This window comes from Maylandia zebra, linkage group LG3 (genome assembly GCF_041146795.1).
Source record: "Maylandia zebra isolate NMK-2024a linkage group LG3, Mzebra_GT3a, whole genome shotgun sequence".
Lineage (NCBI taxonomy): Eukaryota > Metazoa > Chordata > Actinopteri > Cichliformes > Cichlidae > Maylandia > Maylandia zebra.
The window spans coordinates 29,570,825-29,590,585 of record NC_135169.1 but is presented as its reverse complement, the minus strand read 5'-3'; the positions used below and the strand labels follow the sequence as shown (position 1 = coordinate 29,590,585).

Genomic DNA, 19,761 nt, shown 5'->3' with positions numbered 1-19,761 from the left:
CTAACTGTATTCATAGGCATCATGTCTTTAGTCAAAAAATGTGTAATGGCCTCTGTTATTTCTTTGTACTACTTCAATGTTTTCTCATAAGGAGTTCCACTTGAAAAACTCTGATACAGAGACGGCTGTTGGACTGCTGCGCTCTTTGTCTTAACATTAGCAACCTTTGTTTGGCTAGCCCTATCTTTCTGGAACTATTCAAACAGTTCTCTCTGGTTGTATTGAAGATGATGGTGGAGATTAGTCGTGTTTCCTCTGGTGGTTGCCACGAGTGTTTGGCAAATTTTGCAGAGTAGCTGTGTTTGCAGAAAGTTGTCTTTATCAAATCCAAAGTACCTCCAAATAAGCGAGGTACTATTTTTTTTAGACACAAGTTCATAGTCAGTAGTGTTCTCATCATGCGTCTCGCTCTCAGCCATTACAACTCTTGCTGCAGTGTTGTTCGCTCCCCACCTACGTGGGAGACGGGCCTCTAATCCGTTTGATTGGTTAATGCTGTGAAGGGCTCTATTTGACTGGTCAAATGTGTAAAGGGGTTTCTTTGATTGGTAAATTCTTTAAAGCACATGTGTAAACATTTTGAGGTACCCAATTGTCGCAGTTTATGCCATTTTTTTGCGATGGGCCCATCGCATAGGCTGATATCGCACTGACAATAGATTTTCGATTTATTATGCAGGCCTAGTTGTGTGTGAAATTAGTGGATTGACCTTGAAATTCTGTAGCCAGTCTTGCTAACCTTTGCAGAACAAACAAAGCAGCAGATATCAATCTGGGTGTGTTTTTTGTTCATGCAAACTTTAGTGACTAAAATTTGCATTTTTTTTAATCTCAACAAATAAGGGTGTGATTAAGAGAGCTTAGTAGAAAGCTACAGAGCCACTAAGTCAATCTAGCTACCAGCTGGAGTGTACCATTAATTAGTATATGTAATGTCAGAATTAATTTGACTTGGATACTTTCCATAACCATGAGGGGCAGTCATATGTGGAGCTTCACTGGTAAGTTAAATTTTCTTAAACTGTCTATTAAAAAAAGGTAAAATGACAATAGATGGCATTTAATACACACATCACTAAAACAATTCAAAATAATAATTCAGTTTTTTAAATATTTTCAATCTCTATATGTTAACAGGCATTTCCATCATGTTAACATTAACATCTGGAGCACTGGCAGGTAACACTTTTTAGTAATTACAAACTTAGCATATGGTGGGAACTGGAAAAAAAAGAATATTAAAAAGCTGATTTCAATGACAACCAATGGATTGTACCAAGAGAATCACAAATCAAATAAAAACTCAAAGCACAGCCAAGTGCTGGAGCAAGTTACCTTCAAACCAACATGAAACTGTCTCGGTGCATGGCAGTTGAGATTAATAAGATGAAGCTGAATGAAAATCCATATTTATTTATTTATTTTTATTAAAAGGGCAAATTAATCCTGATAAATCTGACAGCTCAGAACAAATGCATGGTTCTAGAAAAGACCTACAAACCATTCCACTGTTGGAGGTAGACTGATATCAGTGATGATACTTTGTTTGATCTTTTAGCCTGCTTCACTTTGTCAGACAGCTTCTTTTTAAGTGATTTCTTGATTCAGCAGGTCTGCTCAGGTCTGAGTGTGTCCACTGATACTGAACTCAAGTTTCTACAGTGTGTAGTTAATTAAAGTTAATTCATGACTGTCAAAGGAAGAGCCATTACTTTTCACACAGAGAGTGTTCTCTTAATACAGAGGTGTCAAACTCAATTGCACAGGGGGCCAAACCTCAAGGTACACTTTAGGTCGCAGGCCAGACAAGATAAACATTTATTGAACACTAAAACAATGTTTTTGTAAACATAAATATGAATACAGACAGGAATATAATTCCAGAATAAATAAACTTTAAAAAAAAAAAAAAGCTTTAACTTTAAATATTTTGCTCTCCATAAAAAATATGTCCTGTCAAAATTATGCAAGTTAGAAATATGAACATGCTGCCAAAATCCCCAGAAAAAAATAAATGAAAACATACATAAGGTTTGAGCCGGGGGCATTGCTTCAGGAATATAACTAATAAACTCTGCGGGCCATTCAGTGTCGTACTTTCCCTTGAGTGTCCCATTAGAATGCAGCTCAATCTGAATCTGCACTGGTACAGTTTCCACATCAACTGTAAATGGTTTATAATGCAGCTTGAAATTCTCATTTTTTTGCTTCGAAGTGCGCTCAGTTTATCAGCAAAGTGCGCATTTGGGTGCACTGTTGCACTGACTTGGTTCAACATTACTTGGCAACAGGGAAAGTGAGGCAGGTGGCACTGGTGCATTTGTGACAGCTTCACTTGAAATGCCTTCACCGCATTATACATGTCACGTCCATGAACTGACAGATTTCCTTGCTGTGCTCAAAAACTCTATTGAGAACTTTTCCCCAACTCAGCCAACAGACGTATGCATGTATGATAAGGAATGTCGGCAATCATTTTTACACACACACAAATCTTTTTTACACATACAAATCCTGATTTACAAGTACAAAATATTTATGACCACATTTTGAGCCCATATTCTTTTGATAGTGTTTTCAGTATAAATTGTGCAAAAATAAACCTCTTGAACTTTTAATAAGAGTGTGTTACATGTTAGGAAGACAAGAAGTACAAAAACATTTGTAAACAGCAGCAGTTGCAAAAATCTTTATGTTTTGAAAGTAAGCATTTACTCAAGTACCTACTCTATGCTTCATCAAATATTATCAGTGATTTAGAATAGGTGGATCATTAAATAAAAAACATGTTATTTAAAGAAGGATTTTGTTTTACTTTATAATTATGTGCCACAATACATATATTTGCTTAGTTAATTATTTATTCCCAAATATTAGGATTCGTCCCCTATGAATCGGTTGAACAATTGACAATATAAACATCCCTTCCTTGCATTTTCCTTATTCATTTTCACACATACCTTCATTTGTAGAACTCAATGACAATGATGACTGCTGCTCAGTCAACCTTTCCCTGACATTGCTCTCTGCTTCTGGTTGTATTTTAGCCTTCTTCAGGAAGAAATTCTCAATATTTTGAGATCTTTTCATTCTTCCTATTCTTTTATCTCTACTGGTTGGCCCTAAAGTAATAAAGCAAAAACTTGCAGAATCAGTTGACTCTGTCAAGACAATATTAAATGTTAACAGGTTGAAAACAATAGTCATAGAGAAAGTATACACAGTGGGGCAAAAAAAGTATTTAGTCAGCCACCGATTGTGCAAGTTCCCCCACTTAAAATGATGACAGAGGTCAGTAATTTGCACCAGAGGTACACTTCAACTGTGAGAGACAGAATGTGAAAAAAAAATCCATGAATCCACATGGTAGGATTTGTAAAGAATTTATTCGTAAATTAGGGTGGAAAATAAGTATTTGGTCACCTCAAACAAGGAAAATCTCTGGCTCTCACAGACCTGTAACGTCTTCTGTAAGAAGCTTTTCTGTCCCCCACTCGTTACCTGTATGAATGGCACCTGTTTGAACTCATCATCTGTATAAAAGACACCTGTCCACAGCCTCAAACAGTCAGACTCCAAACTCCGCCATGGCCAAGACTAAAGAGCTTTCGAAGGACACCAGGAAAAGTATTGTAGACCTGCACCAGACTGGGAAGAGTGAATCTACAATAGGCAAGCAGCTTGGTGTGAAAAAATCAACTGTGGGAGCAATCATCAGAAAATGGAAGACATACAAGACCACTGATAATCTCCCTCGATCTGGGGCTCCACGCAAGATCTCATCCCGTGGGGTCAAAATGATCATGAGAACGGTGAGCAAAGATCCCAGAACCACACGGGGGGACCTGGTGAATGACCTGCAGAGAGCTGGGACCAAAGTAACAAAGGTCACCATCAGTAACACACTACAACGGCAGGGAATCAAATCCCGCAGTGCCAGACGTGTTCCACTGCTGAAGCCAGTGCATGTCCAGGCCCGTCTGAAGTTTGCCAGAGAGCACATGGATGATACAGCAGAGGATTGGGAGAATGTCATGTGGTCAGATGAAACCAAAGTAGAACTTTTTGGTATAAACTCAACTCGTCGTGTTTGGAGGAAGAAGAATACTGAGTTGCATCCCAAGAACACCATACCTACTGTGAAGCATGGGGGTGGAAACATCATGCTATGGGGCTGTTTTTCTGCCAAGGGGACAGGACGACTGATCCGTGTTAAGGACAGAATGAATGGGGCCATGTATCGTGAGATTTTGAGCCAAAACCTCCTTCCATCAGTGAGAACTTTGAAGATGAAACGAGGCTGGGTCTTCCAACATGACAATGATCCAAAACACACCGCCCGGGCAACAAAGGAGTGGCTCCGTAAGAAGCATTTGAAAGTCCTGGAGTGGCCTAGCCAGTCTCCAGACCTCAACCCCATAGAAAATCTGTGGCGGGAGTTGGAAGTCCGTGTTGCTCGGCGACAGCCCCAAAACATCACTGCTCTCGTGAAGATCTGCATGGAGGAATGGGCCAAAATACCAGCTACTGTGTGTGCAAACCTGGTAAAGACCTATAGTAAACGTTTGTCCTCTGTTATTGCCAACAAAGGTTATGTTACAAAGTATTGAGTTGTATTTTTGTTATTGACCAAATACTTATTTTCCACCCTGATTACTTTTTTGCCTCACTGTACAGTGGTCCCTCATTTATTGCAGCAGGGGTTCTCAGAATAACTAGCCACGCACTTTATACACTTTTTCCCCACACACATGAACATTAGTCACAGTTCTCACAAGTTGATTCTCAAAGTGAAAACCTTTGTAGATTTTAAAACGTAAAAGTATTATTATGCCGCGTTTTGTCTTCGTCTGCCTGCCACTTTCATGCGCCTTTTTCTATCCCGGTGCAGGTGTGTATTTCCGAATGAGGGTCATAGTTATGAGTGTTTTTGTGCTGTTTTTTCTATTGGACGTGATGGTTATCAAAACCAAACATGATAAATTTGGCAAGCACAGGAGCCACGACATGGAGGAGATTTGACAATCAGGCTGCAGAATGCAATGCTGTACTGTGCAATAAAAAATCAGCGAAAAAGCGAGGCAGTGACGCGAGGCAGTGAACAGCGGGACCACTGTGTGCTGTTTATTAATAAACAATAACATATATTCCTATATGACAACATAAAAGCAGAAAGGTATTTGTACATCAGTGGGAAAATAGCGGGACAGTAGGCGGGCTTGCTAGCTTTTGTGCGGCTTCCCCGGGTCAGTCAAAAATTTAAAAAGAGAAATGAATGAACTTACCAGGTTGCCCGATCTCTTCACATATCTTTCTCCAAGCTCGGTCCTTTTTATTCCTGTCTCGGTACAGAAAGCAGCTGGTGTCGTACAGCTCCGGGTGGTTTGCTACGGCGTTGATTAACCATTCCTCCATACTGAATGAAGAATGAAGGTCTTTGGCTGGACCTGCCCCTTTGACCTAGGTCAGGGCCACGTCACCAGGCTCCTGATTGGTTGTCGCGGCGCAGATTGACGCTGAAGTTCAGATTTTTCCAACTCGAGCAGTAGACGCGATACGCGTGAATGCACAAAATGCAACACAAAAACTGACGCACGTATTTTCGCGATTCAAACGCGCCAGACGCGCTGCTTTGATGCGCGTTTGATGCATTTTCGCGACGCAAATCTGCTTCTGAATTTTCGCGGGATCTGCAGTCGCACATCATCGCGCTTCTACATTGACTTTCCATGTAAACCTAATGCTCTGGTCTCATCTATTGCGTTCGGTGTGAACACACCGTAATTAACGCTCCTAGAAGAAATGATCACAAACACACAGAGGTGTGGACTCGAGTCACATGACTTGGACTCGAGTCAGACTCGAGTCATTAATTTTATGACTTTAGACTTGACTTGAAAAAATGTTTTAGGACTTGTGACTTGACTTGGACTTTTACACCAATGACCTGGGACTTGAATTGGACTTGAACCGGTTTACTTGAAAAGAATTGATATTTCACCCCAAATATAAAATTTAACATACATATTATATAGAAAGTGTGCACCATTAATTCAATTCATTGATTCGTTTATTCAAACCACACTCCATACTATGTGTGCGTGAGCTGTAGCACAGCCAATCAAATTAAGCAGATTTAAAAAAAAAAAAAAACGCTCAAAAATGCTGCAAGGAGTTATTTTTTTCAGGTACATAAACTATGAAGTAGTCAACAAAAAACCGAAATGCAACATACAAAACATGCAAGAAGAGAATCACAGACAGAGATGGAGCAACTTCCAACTTTCTCCGACAGTTGAAGTTACATAAAGAACAGTAGGTGGTGCTTCTCTTTTGCTACGATGAGATAGCTGACTTCATCTAACTAGCAAATCTTGTCCAGGCTACATTGGTGATGCAGTTTTTTTTAATGTGTATGATATTTTTGTCATGCGATTTTAAAGCCGGCCCTACAAGCGCATCCAAGAATAACATGCAGCTTATCTCAGAACTGTCGGTGAAAATTATTCTTGGAGCTAAGTTTAATTGAGCTGCATTTTATAGAGGTGCAATTTCACAATTTGTGTATATTTTCTAAGTTCACTATTTCGTCATGTGTTGAGAAAAACACAGACTTTAAAATTACATGGTCTAATATTTACATTTAGCATATAACTGCAACATTCTTTTTTCGTGTTTTTGTTTTTAAAGACTCGAAAGGAATTGAAATTCAAAGTTTCAGACTTGTGACTTTACTTGAACTTCTACACCAGTGACTTGAGACTCGACTCTGACTTGCCTGACATTACTTGAGACTTGATTTGTGACTTGAGGACAAAGACTTGAGACTTACTTGAGACTTGCAAAACAATGACTTGGTCCCACCTCTGCAAACACATCAGGTCAAACTACAAACTATGACTGTACATTCAGTGCAATATGCAGTAAATTGCCAATTGCAAACCAGCACAAATACAAATAGAAGAACTCCTAATTTGACACTCGACATGGATATATATTTTATTTTATGCTCAATTCCAGAAGAAAATAACAATAATCCCCTCTGTTTTGATTAATAGTTATTTTTTTCACTTAGGTCAACTTCTTTACAACCTGGCACTGAAAAAAACAGCTGTCCAATCTTCAACCAATGGCACTGTGGGTACTGCTGGTAGAGCAGTTGATGGAAACAGAGATGCAAGCTATCAAAGAGGGTCTTGCACACTTACCAGTGGACAATCTAATCCCTGGTGGAGAGTAGACCTGGTAAATGTGTATACAATTGGAGCTGTAATGATAATCAATAGAGATCAATTGGAAAACAGGCTGGATGGTGCTGAAATCTGGATTGGAAATTCAACATCAATCAGTGGCCCTGAAAGCATCAGGTGAAAGAGCTATAACCATAAGTCAGTAATCATCATATCAGTAGGGCTTTTTTTAATTCATTCTTATACTTTTTCTATTTGACTTTTTCGTACACAGGTGTGCTGTCATCTCTCACATTCCCAAGGGACAAGCGTTTTACTTTCCATGTAACTCTGTGAAGGGACGCTACGTCACTGTGTTCCTACCAGGAAGTGCAAAGGTCCTGAGTCTCTGTGAGGTTGAAGTGTACTACGGTAAACACCTTTAATTCTGATTAGTGGTGCAACGGATCACGGTTGATCCGAAATCCGAACTGATCCCACTCCACGGTTTGGTACGCACGTGATCCGAAGATTGGAAAAAGAAAAAAAAAATATGTGTATGGTGCACGTGGTGGGTCTGTCAAGCGGTAGTTATGGTCAGTGCTAGCGGTCCAAGTAGCGGAGTAGAGGAGTTTGCGGTATTTAAGCAGCCTTTTGCTGCCCAATCCGACCGCGCTAAAGCTATTACAAAAGCTAATGGGGTGTTTAGCTGCAGACGGGAGGCCGTATTTTGTTGTGCAAAACAAGGGGTTTAAACTGTGATGAACGTGCTTGAGCCACGCTATATATCGTCCACTTCAGTGTGACAAGATCATTCCAAGCATGAATGAGCAGGAGAAGTTTAAAGTTATGGCTGAACTGTCCCAGGCATCTTCTGTTGCTCTAACTACAAATGGGTGGACCTCCAGGGCAACGGAAAGCCACGTGACCGTGACCGCTCGTTATATCACAGTGGAGTGGTAGATACAAAGCCCTGTACTGCCCTATAGATTACATTAGATTAGATGAAACTTTATTTATCCCTCGGGTGGGTTCCTCTGGGAAATTCAGTTTCCAGTTGCACAGCACTGACAGAAGTTGCAGAATGTGAGCAGTAATATACTGTGGCGAGCTCAGACAAGGAGGAGACAGAATTCCGTTCGGTCTTGCTCCCCCGAACTCTTAGCCAGGGAGCACCGCCATTTATTTACATCTGCCAGAAGAACACTGCCGCTAGCTCACTGCTCAGCGCGGCAACAGCACAGCAACAACAACAACACACAGGGCTTCCTCTGACCCCGGAAGGACACACCGTCGCAGCGAGAGGGCGTCACCCGTCACTATGGTAAAATAAACAAAACAGAACTGTAAAAACAGAACCCCGAACAGCCCTGACCCGCTACATAGCCCCCACCTAAGGGGTCAGTCGTCCCCGACGACCCCATTACCCCACACAAAGTCCTGCAAATGTCCAGGTGCCTTCTTTTGGCGCACCGGCCGGTCTCGACCGGCGGGGGAAAAGTCACTCGGGTCAGAAAATGGGGTGCCACCAGCATCCCCTGCCCCAGCGTCTGCCGGAGCGAGCGGTCGGTACGGTGAGAGCCTGTCCCGGTGCAACACCACCATGCACTCCAGGCCCGGCATGCGGATGCGGTAGACCACTTCTGTTAGCCGCTCCATGACCTCCGCCGGCCCTTGCCAGTGACTGCACAGTTTGGGGGACACTCCTCTCTTGCGGACCGGGCAGTACACCCAGACCTTGTCGCCTGGCATGAAAACCCCCCCTCGGCACTTGGTGTCATAGACTCTTTTCTGTCGTACTCCGGCGCTGGCCTGAGCCTGGTGGGTGTAGTCATGAACCACCTGCAGCCGCTCCCTCAGCCTCCTGTAGTAGTCCATCTCTGGCCCACCATCAATCTCCGGCTCAGGGGGGGACCCGAACACCAGATCCACAGGCATCCAGAACTCCCGTCCAAACATCAGAGCGGCAGGTGTGCACTGGCTGAACTCCTGAACTGCAGTCCGATACGACCAAAGGACCAGAGGCAGATGTCGGTCCCAATCCCACTGGTGACGGCTGGCAGATTAGAAATATCCTGTCTCAGAGTGACGCTGAAAAACTAGTTCATGCATTTATTACTTCCAGGCTGGACTACTGTAATTCATTATTACCAGGATGTCCAAAAAACTCGCTGAAAAGCCTTCAACTAATCCAAAATGCTGCAGCAAGAGTCCTGACAGGGACTAGAAAGAGAGATCATATTTCTCCTGTTTTGGCTTCCCTTCATTGGCTTCCTGTTAAATCCAGAATTGAATTCAAAATCCTGCTCCTCACATACAAGGTCTTAAATAATCAGGCCCCATCTTATCTTAATGACCTTGTAGTACCATATCACCCTATTAGAGCGCTTCGCTCTCGCTCTGCAGGCCTACTTGTTGTTCCTAGAGTATTTAAAAGTAGAATGGGAGGGAGAGCCTTCAGTTTTCAGGCCCCTCTTCTGTGGAACCAGCTTCCAGTTTGGATTCGGGAGACAGACACTATCTCTACTTTTAAGATTAGGCTTAAAACTTTCCTTTTTGCTAAAGCATATAGTTAGGGCTGGACCAGGTGACCCTGAATCCTCCCTTAGTTATGCTGCAATAGATGTAGGCTGCCGGGGGATTCCCATGATGCATTGAGTTTTTCCTTTCCAGTCACCTTTCTCACTCACTATGTATTAATAGACCTCTCTGCATTGAATCATATCTGTTATTAACCTCTGTCTCTCTTCCACAGCATGTCTTTATCCTGTCTTCCTTCTCTCACCCCAACCGGTCGCAGCAGATGGCCCCGCCCCTCCCTGAGCCTGGTTCTGCCGGAGGTTTCTTCCTGTTAAAAGGGAGTTTTTCCTTCCCACTGTCACCAAAGTGCTTGCTCAAAAGGGGTCATATGATTGTTGGGTTTTTCTCTGTATCTATGAAGCGCCTTGAGACGACTTTTGTTGTGATTTGGCGCTATATAAATAAAATTGAATTGAATTGAATTGAATTGGTGAGAATGGCGAGCTGGGTGGCCAGCATGCGGTTAAAGTGTTCAACCAAGCCATCGCTTTGCAGGTGGAGCAGTGTGGTTCTCGTCTTCTCCACCCCCAGCCGCCGGCAGATCTCCCCAAAGACCTTCGATTCGAAGTTACGCCCCTGGTCACTGTGGAGCTAAGCCGGGACCCCAAAACGGGTGAACATCTCCTCCACCAGCTTCTCGGCCGTCGTCGTTGCGCTCTGGTCCGGCACCCCGTGGGCCTCTGGCCACTTCGTGAAATAGTCCATAGCCACCAACACATACCGGTTCCCTGACTCTGTGATGGGGAAAGGCCCCAGGACGTCCACTACCACTCTTTCCATTGGGGCCCCCACCAGGTACTGCTGAAGGGGGGCAGTGGAGCGTTGAGTTGGGCCCTTCTGTGCCATGCAGGTGTCACAGCAGTGCACATGAAGTTCCACATCCCGTCGACAGCCAGGCCAGTAGAACTGTCCCCTGAGGCGGCGGAGAGTTTTGGCGTTCCCATAGTGTCCTGCCCCCACCGAGCTGTGGACCAGCTCAAGCACCTGTGACCACATGCGACTGAGGCACCAACAGCTGCAGGAGATCTCTGCCCTGACCGGGGGCCCACCATCTCCGGTACAGGAGGCCGTCGTGGGTCTCCAGATTGTTGTGCTGGGAGTAGTAGGCCTTCACCTCGGGCTCCTGTCCCGACACCCCCCGTCCAGGCGGGGCGTCGCGTCGGCCTCCTGCTCCAGCTTCAGCTGCTGCGTTGTAAATGGGAGCCACCCCCCTCCGCCGGCTGTGGCCTGAGCAGTAGCCACCCCCAGCACCTCCTGGGCCCGCTCCTCCTGTCGCAGGCAGTAGCGGCACTCGACGGCTACGCAGGGCCATCTGGAGAGGGCATCAGCGTTGCCATGCTGTCGACCTGCCCAATGCTGGATCTCGAAGTCGTAGCCCTGAAGGACCTCCAGCCAGCGGGCCACCTGCCCTTCTGGGTGTTTGAAGTTCAGGAGCCAAGTCAGAGACGCATGGTCAGTGCACAGGAGGAACCGGCAGCCGTGCAGATATGGCTGGAAGTGCCGCACCGCTAGCACTACGGCCAGCAGCTCCCACCGGGTCATGCAGTAGTTCCTCTCGGCTCGCCCCAAGGCACGACTGAAGTACGCCACCACCTGTTCTCCAGCCTCGTCCTGCTGGGAAAGGACCGCCCCGACTCCTACATTGCTAGCATCAGTGTCCACAATGAAAGGTTGCTGGGCGTCGGGGTAGGCCAGGACTGGGGCTCTGGTGAGGGCCTCCTTCAGCTGTGCAAAAGCCGCAGCACAGGCATCCCCCCCAGCCAAACAGCACTCCCTTGTCAGTCAGGCGGTGGAGGGGGCTGGCCATCATCGCGAACCCCTTGATGAACTGACGGTAGTAGGAGGCTAGGCCCAGGAAGCTCCATAGTTCTTGGACGTTCGAGGCAGTCGGCCAGTCCCGGACCGCAGCCACTTTTGCGGGGTCAGTAGTGACACCTCGAGTGCTGATCACATGGCCCAAGAACGTGGTCTCTCTCGCCAACAGCCGGCATTTCACGGGGTTGAGCTGCAGCCCAGCTCGTCGGATGGACCTCGCTCAGGTGAGACAGTGCACTGTCGAAGTCGCCACCGTGCACCAACAGGTCATCCAGGTACACAACGCAGCGGCTACCAGGGATATCCACTAGCACCCTCTCCATCAGCCTCTCAAACGTCGCTGGCGCATTGCAGAGCCCAAATGGCATGACCCTGAACTGCCACAGCCCCTGTCCAATGGTGAATGCAGTCTTAGGCCTTGCTTTGGGGGCTAGCTCCACCTGCCAGTAACCGCTGCGTAGGTCGAGGGAGCTGAACCAGCTGGAGCCGGTAACGTAATCTAGGGCCTCGACGATCCGCAGAAGTGTGTACGAGTCCTTCTTGTTGACTGCATTGAGACGGCAAAAGTCCACGCAGAACCTCGGGCTGCCATCCTTCTTCCCCACCAGAACCAGGGTGCCGCCCATGGGCTATTGGATGACTCGATCACCCCAGCCGCAGCCATCTCACGGATCTTCTCTTCTGCTACCTGCCGTTTTGAGAGGGGCAGCCGGTGTGGGCGCAGACGGATGGGCTTAGCAGAGCCGGTGTCGATGGTGTGCTGGACCAGACTCGTCTGCCTACAGTCTTTGTCACTGGCAGCAAAGATGTCCACATTCTCATCCAGAAGGCACCTCAACCGCTGGCGCTGGTCGACGTTGAGGCCTACGCTGCTGCGCTGCCAAAGGTCATCAACAGCCTCGATGGTCTTGGTCGAGGGAGGTTTGTCGGGCTGAGAGGCTGAGGCTGAGGCTGAGGCGAGTGGAGATGACCCAGAGCCACCGGCATCCGAAATCTGCTGAGCGGCAGGTGCCCGACGCCTGTCTCGTCTGGTCCCCTTCGCTCCCTGCTTTTGGCCACGCTGGAGGGCAAAAGTCTCTGCGCCAAGAGTGATAGCCAGCTTCACGGTGTCGACGCAGGCCCCCCCAGCGGCTCAGCAGATCCAGGCCAATGATGCACCGGTCTTGAATGTCGGCGAGCCAGAAGTCGTGCACCAGCTCCAGATCCTTCACTCAGATCCGCAACAGTTTCTTCCCCCGCATAACAGTTTTCTCCCCCGTCACTGTCATCAGCTGGGTAGTTTGGGGGGGGGGCACCTGCTGGTTAGGTCGCGAGGTGAGCACCAGCCCTGAGGCATGGCCAGGTGGACGTGTTGGCGTTGTCGCTCTGGGAAAAGTCCTTGCAGAAAAGCATGCAGGCTAAGCTCCTCACGGGCTGCTGCTGGAAACTCCGGATAGCCACAACGAGCATACAGCAACACGTCTGCTGCAAAGGTGCCCAGGCTCTCCTCCGGCCAACGGCTCCGGTTGGTCAGCCGCTCTCTGCTCTGATCAGTGGAGTGCCGCTGCCCGAATCGCCTCTCGAGTGCCGCGGTGAGGGCCTGGAGCTCATGCTGCTCTGCCGGGGCTAGGTCAAGGAGTATCTGCAGTGCATCTCCCTCTAATGCTAGCACTAGGTGTGTAGCAGTCTCCTCTTCGCTCCAGCCACTATGTCTGGCGGCCAGCCGCACTTGTGAGAGGTAGGGCTCTAGCGGGGTTAGCCCATTGTATTTCGGTACCTTAACTGGCGTGGTAGGCATAACTGCTCGCGGTTGGGGGCTCGGCGTGTGGGTCGACAGATGTAGCCCATGAAGCATTGCCCTAGCGTCTGTCGTGATGGGCCATCGCCGTGGTGCGCTCGCGCCATCGGGACCCGTCGGGGGACTTACATGGCCACTCACATCCTCTCTCTTCAATCGCCAGCTTCCCACGTGGGGAATGTTCTCCTCGACAGCTTGCTCCAGCCTCTGAATGTCTCTCTCCATTACGGCGAGGGTGAGCTATCCCACTTCTGACACCAATGTGGCAAGCTCAGACAAGGAGGAGACAGAATTCCATTCGGTCTTGCTCCCCCGCCCTCTTAGCCAGGGAGCACCGCCATTTATTTACATCTGCCAGAAGAACACTGCCGCTAGCTCACTGCTCAGTGCGGAAACAGCACAGCAACAACAACAACACACAGGGCGCCCTCTGACCCTGGAAGGACACACCGTCGCAGCAAGAGGGCGTCACCCGTCACTATGGTAACATAAACAAAACATAACTGTAAAAACAGAACCCCGAACAGCCCTGACCCGCTACAATACCATATATACACATATATAAATACAGAGAATACAAAAGGGATAAATAGAATAAATAGGAATAAGAATACAAGGGAACGGCACATTTCAAGTGAGTCTATTGAACATATATTTATTACTCTCAGATTTAGCCATTCTTATATTTTTCTTGTTTTATGTTATTGTATTTTTTGCACAACTCTGTTGCTTGTGAAGCTTGCACACAAGAATTTCACTCACATGTACTGTACCAGTGTACCTGCACATGTGAAGTGACAATAAAAGTGATTTGATTTATTACACCGTTGGTTATTAACAAAAACTATTGCACAGTGAAAAGGCACTACAGCTTACTTGTTCCCCCATCCTTTGTCCCCGTCTCCCCTCCCTCTCCCCTCCAGCGAGGAGTTAAACAGTTTAATGGCGTGTGGGACAAAGGACTTTAAGTCTGCTGCTCCTTGACTTTGGGAGAAGCAACCTGTCACTGAACAGAATCCTCTGGTTGTTTATGGCCGTGTGCAGAGGATGCAGAGGCTGCCCAGCATGGTCCATAATGTCCATATGCACCTTAATTTGTTTTTGTATAAGTGAGTGAAATGAGTCTTCAATTGAATGTTTTTTAATAGGCAAAAAATACTTAAATAAATAAATGGTGAGTCGAATTTTTGTCTTTTTTTTCTATTTTTGCTGATCCGAAAATTTATCCTATCCGTGACTTAAAACCGTGATCCGATCCGAACCGTGAGATTTTTGATCCGTTGCACCACTAATTCTGATGCTGATAAGGAAGACTAAGTGACTGAGTAAAAGTACAAATGAAGGCATTCGTGTCAGGGTGTTTTTGATTACTGAAAAAATATAATGATGCTTTAATCCTTATTTGTTTTGGGGTTTTTTATTTTTTTTACCAGTAAGGGTTGTCAGAGCCCAACCAAAAGAAATTATTGTCCTCTTGGTTTTCCTTCAAGGATACCCATTACCCAATGTGGCACTCAAAGGAGAAGCTACCCAGTCATCTACACTCTCCTTTGCCACTGCGTCCAAAGCCATCGATGGCAGACGGAACTCGTTCTATAGCAATGGGTTCTGTAGCCACACGGCTGAAGACGAGACCAACCCCTGGTGGAGGGTGGACCTGCAGCGAAGCTTTACAATCACTGCTGTAAAAGTCACCAACAGAGGAGACTGCTGTGCTGAAAGACTGGATGGAGCTGAGATCAGAATAGGAAACTCACTGGACAACAATGGAAACAGTAATCCCAGGTAATTTTATATCAGTCAACGTTCATTGTGTTTTTTTTTTCTTTCTTTGTTTTATTTTAGAATAACTTGAACAGCAATGTTTCAGCAATTAGAATATACATATTATCGACCACAGGACTAGTTAATTACTTGATGTTACTTTCTCCTTAACATGAAGTCCATAATACTAACATAATACTGCCCCCACACTCTCTGCTGTCAGGTGTGCTTCCATCTCACATATCAAAGCAGGTAAAACCTACACATACCGGTGTGATGGAGGCAGCATGGAGGGTCGCTTTGTGAATATGTTTCTTCCTGGACAGAAGAAGACTCTCACCCTGTGTGAAGTGGAGGTGTATGCTGCCCCAGCAGGTAGAGCTTTAAGCGACTGGATCTGATCTACTGAAAGACGTCTGCCTTTTACTGATTCATGCCCATTTTTTCCTTTCAACAATTTAGTGGAGCCGCTTCAAAATGTGGCCTTAAACAGAGAAACAGTACAGTCATCTGTTAGTGCAGCATATGGGCCTTCAAAAGGTGTCGATGGATGCAGAAATGGAAACTTGGACTCAGGATGCTGTACACATACTTTAGAAGATCTGGATCCCTGGTGGAGAGTAGACTTGTTGGCTGTCTATAAAGTCAGTGCTGTCACCATCATCAACAGACAGGATGCTGTTATAGAAAGGATTCTTGGGGCACAGATCCTGATCGGGAACTCGCTGGATCAAAATGGTAACCAAAACCCCAGGTGAGATCTGATTTCTGAGCATTTCTCCATAACCATTAAGTTAAATTTTTTTCTGTACTTAAACAACAACAAACTAATGTTTGAACATAGATTAGAAATTAAAACTGACATTTTCTTTGTTGTTTCTCTAAATCCATCAGTTGTGGCATGATTGAATCATTAGATGGCACACCAACATACACATTCCAGTGTAATGCAATGGAAGGTCGCTACGTCAATGTGATCATACCAGGAATTAAGAGATATATGACTCTGTGTGAAGTGGAGGTGTTTGCTTCTCTATCTGGTAGGGTCTTGGGATGTTATTTTTGGAAGTTCTTTGATTGTTGTGTGTGCTTAAATTATGGTAACATTTTTACTGTTGTTACCCTTTTTTCTAATATTTTATCTTTGCTCACAGTTAGCTTTCGGTGTCCAATTTTAATACAGAACATTGCAATTTAAGATGTTAAGATAAACGGAAAACAATAAAAAACCAAATATGGTTTCTAATAAGAATACTTCCCTGCAGTGCCAGATGTTGTCATTCCTCCACCTCCTTCCAGCCCTCCTCCACCTGTGAGCCTGCAGTTTGGTGGCAGGAACGTGACGGTTGTGGGAGAGAGGCTCTGCTGGTCTGATGCTCTGATGTACTGTAGACGTTATTACTGGGACCTGCTCAGCCTTCACAACCAACAGGAGCAAAGCGAGTTGGAGCAGCTGCTGGGCCTCGTTCCTTTCTCTCTCACAGACCACGTCTGGCTGGGACTGCGCAGGTACTGATAGCTATAGATTCATTTAGTTGATGTACATTTACAGATCAGTGAATCAGCATGACAAAATATAAATGAGATGGTGGAGCTCTCCAATCACAAGTGTAATAAAAAATCTATTAAAGAACTAGAAATAATGTCAGATGACCACAAGGAAATCAAAGAAATAACAAAATCAAAACAAGAAAAGCTAGAAAGAAATGTGAACAATGAATGAAGAAAATGAAAATAACTACCAATTGTTCAAAGAAGAAGTGATCTCTGATAACAATAAAAATTTTCTTATAGAGTGCCGAATCACAACAACAGCCTCAAGGTGCTTTATATTATAAGGTCGACCCTACAATAAAAAAGAAAAGAAAAACCCAATATTATGAACCCCTATGAGCAAGCACTTTGGCAACAGTGGGAAGGAAAAACTCCCTTTTAACAGGAAGAAACCTCCAGCAGAACCAGGCTCAGGGAGGGGCGGGGCCATCTGCTGCGACCGGTTGGGGTGAGAGAAGGAAGACAGGATAAAGACATGCTGTGGAAGAGAGACAGAGATTAATAACACGTATGATTCAATGCAGAGAGGTCTATTAACACATAGTGAGTGAGAAAGGTGACTGGAAAGGAAAAACTCAATGCATCATGGGAATCCCCGGCAGCCTACGTCTATTGCAGCATAACTAAGGGAGGATTCAGGATCACCTGGTCCAGCCCTAACTATATGCTTTAGCAAAAAGGAAAGTTTTAAGCCTAATCTTAAAAGTAGAGATAGTGTCTGTCTTCTGAATCCAAACTGGAAGCTGGTTCCACAGAAGAGGGGCCTGAAAACTGAAGGCTCTCCCTCCCATTCTACTTTTAAATACTCTAGGAACAACAAGTAGGCCTGCAGTGCGAGAGCAAAGTGCTCTAATAGTGTGATATGGTACTGTAAATCTATAAGTCAGATGCTTTGTTTTGTTGTGTATACTCATTTCCACAGCTGCCTTTCCCAGACAACAGCAAACCTGCTCTAACATAGGGGTGGCAGAAACTTAATTGACATTATTTAATCCACAAGAAATTTGAAAGAAATTTCTATTGATTGATTTGTACACTTTGATTTGTACACTTTTTTTTTTTTTGTAGTGAAATTCTTCTTATTTTCTTTTTTTTTTACTCCGTTTGGACTGAAGTGTTATACCGGAAAGGCCAGCCTTGAGCTTGCAGAATAACAAAATGTATTTAGTGTCTTCCTGACCATACAAATTAGTAATATATATTGTTATTTTAAAGATAAATATCAATCATGTAGCTTTTGTCAAACTCAATGTAAACAAGTGCTGCCTATGCTCTATCAATAGCAGTTTATCCATTCAGTTTAAATCTGTTCATATATTTTTCTCTGTCCAAAAGATCCCTCAGAGCAGACGAGTGGTTCTGGATGTCTGGATATTCCATGAATTTCTTAAATTGGCCACAAGATTTTGTTCCTGACAGCTACTCCAGCACCTGTGGAGGCGTGGCCAGCACAGAGCACTTCCTCTGGCAGGACCAGCCCTGTGGGGAGAACCTCAACTTCATCTGCCAATCAGGTTTTACTTGCAACATGTTGGCTTGTGTACAACCCTTGTGCATTGCCTTAATTTAAATGTAACTCATGTCCTTTCAGGTTCTGACGATGCTGTGCAGAGAGTTTATTTCTCCAGCACCAAGGATCCAACAAATCCATAAAGGAGATGACACAGTAGAAACTGTGATGCATAGTTATTTTGTTAGAAATAGTTTATATTTGAATTTGTTTTGCACTCTTTTAAATTCTGGCAAAAATTCAGTAACTGCATAGAACACTGTTTATCTTTTTCATATCGCCAATCCTAATGACAACACATTAAGTTGAAGTCATGTGTAAATAATTTCTGTCTAAATTTTTGCTGTTTGGTTTGTACTATTGCTCATGGGAATTATTATAATTATATTTATAAAAAGCAGGCGAGCTTATTCCTTTGCATTATATATAACAATAAATGCCTGCAAAAACTAGGTCCACGTTATAGTATAGTACACTATAGTATCTGTAGTATGGACCAAAGTGATGAACTTACTCTTGTTTTCTCTTCTATGGTCACCTGGGTTGGAAAAAATTTAAGGAGCTGTTGTTATGTGTGACAAAGATTAGTTTGTGACAAATTGTAATGTGAATGTGTTTTGTTTAACATTGATAAGATGGATTTAATGGATTGATGTGTGTGTGTATGCAGCGCTAACAATACAGTGAAAAAAAAAGTTAATTGAAGTCTTCCAAATGCAGAAGTGTTAGACTGACGGTAAGAAGGTAAAGAACCTTCCAGGCCTAAAGGTGTATAGACTTCTGGGTGAGTCCAACAGATACAGGATATGATGTATGCTGGTGGTAAAAAGGTTTTAAAACTATTGATCTGAACCTTTTTGTTTGTTTGTGGAAGCAATCTGCATAAACATACATGTGTCATGAATGTGAGTGTGCTCATGAACCAAAGCAAATAAAGGAGTCCAGTATGTGATTGGTAATCCTCATAAGAACACTACAGAAGTAACAAGAAAGTCTGCCTGTCATTTAAAGTGTATCACTAATCGCTGTTTAATTTAATATAATAAATATTACACTAGCTTGGCCCATGTCCTCATTTTAGCTTTGACAGCGTTTTTTAGTAGATAAAGGCAAATGGCTTAAACATGGACTGAGCTGTGGTTTGGGGAAGGCATCGAAGGGCACAGACACGAGAACAAACAGCTTGTGTAACCTGTGGGGGTCATATGATTGGAGGCAATGTTTGGAGGCAAATATGAGTATGGGGCACTTCACTGGTATGTGAAAAATATCTTAAAATGTATTTAATGATGTAATTTTTATAGCAATAATATGAATAAATGTCATCCTAGTAATAGTATGGCTCAGTGGATAGCACTGCTGGATCACAGCAGTAGTGCTAGCACTGATCCCGATCACGATCTGTGCCCCAAGAATCCTTTCTATGTCTGTTGATAGCACTGATGAGATTTCTGGGTTGTAAACCTTGGTGGAGCCCTTCTTTGTGGAGTTTGCATGTTCTTTATTCGCCCGTTCTTTCACAGTTTTCTTTCAGGTGTTCCAGTTTCTCCTGGTGCTGAAAACATGCTTGATTGCTGCCTATGTCAGCCTAG

General features: G+C 44.6%; 1 protein-coding gene across 1 annotated transcript; it reads left to right on the top strand.

Moving 5' to 3' along the window:
- The first annotated feature begins 970 nt into the window (after positions 1-970).
- LOC143416705 (uncharacterized) lies at positions 971-15,594 on the top strand. Its single transcript, XM_076882189.1, has 5 exons — positions 971-1,001; positions 7,076-7,367; positions 7,465-7,601; positions 14,832-15,126; positions 15,329-15,594. The coding sequence occupies exons 1-5, from the start codon at positions 971-973 to the stop codon at positions 15,504-15,506; spliced, it is 933 nt and encodes a 310-aa protein (XP_076738304.1). The 3' UTR covers positions 15,507-15,594.
- Positions 15,595-19,761: the final 4,167 nt, after the last annotated feature.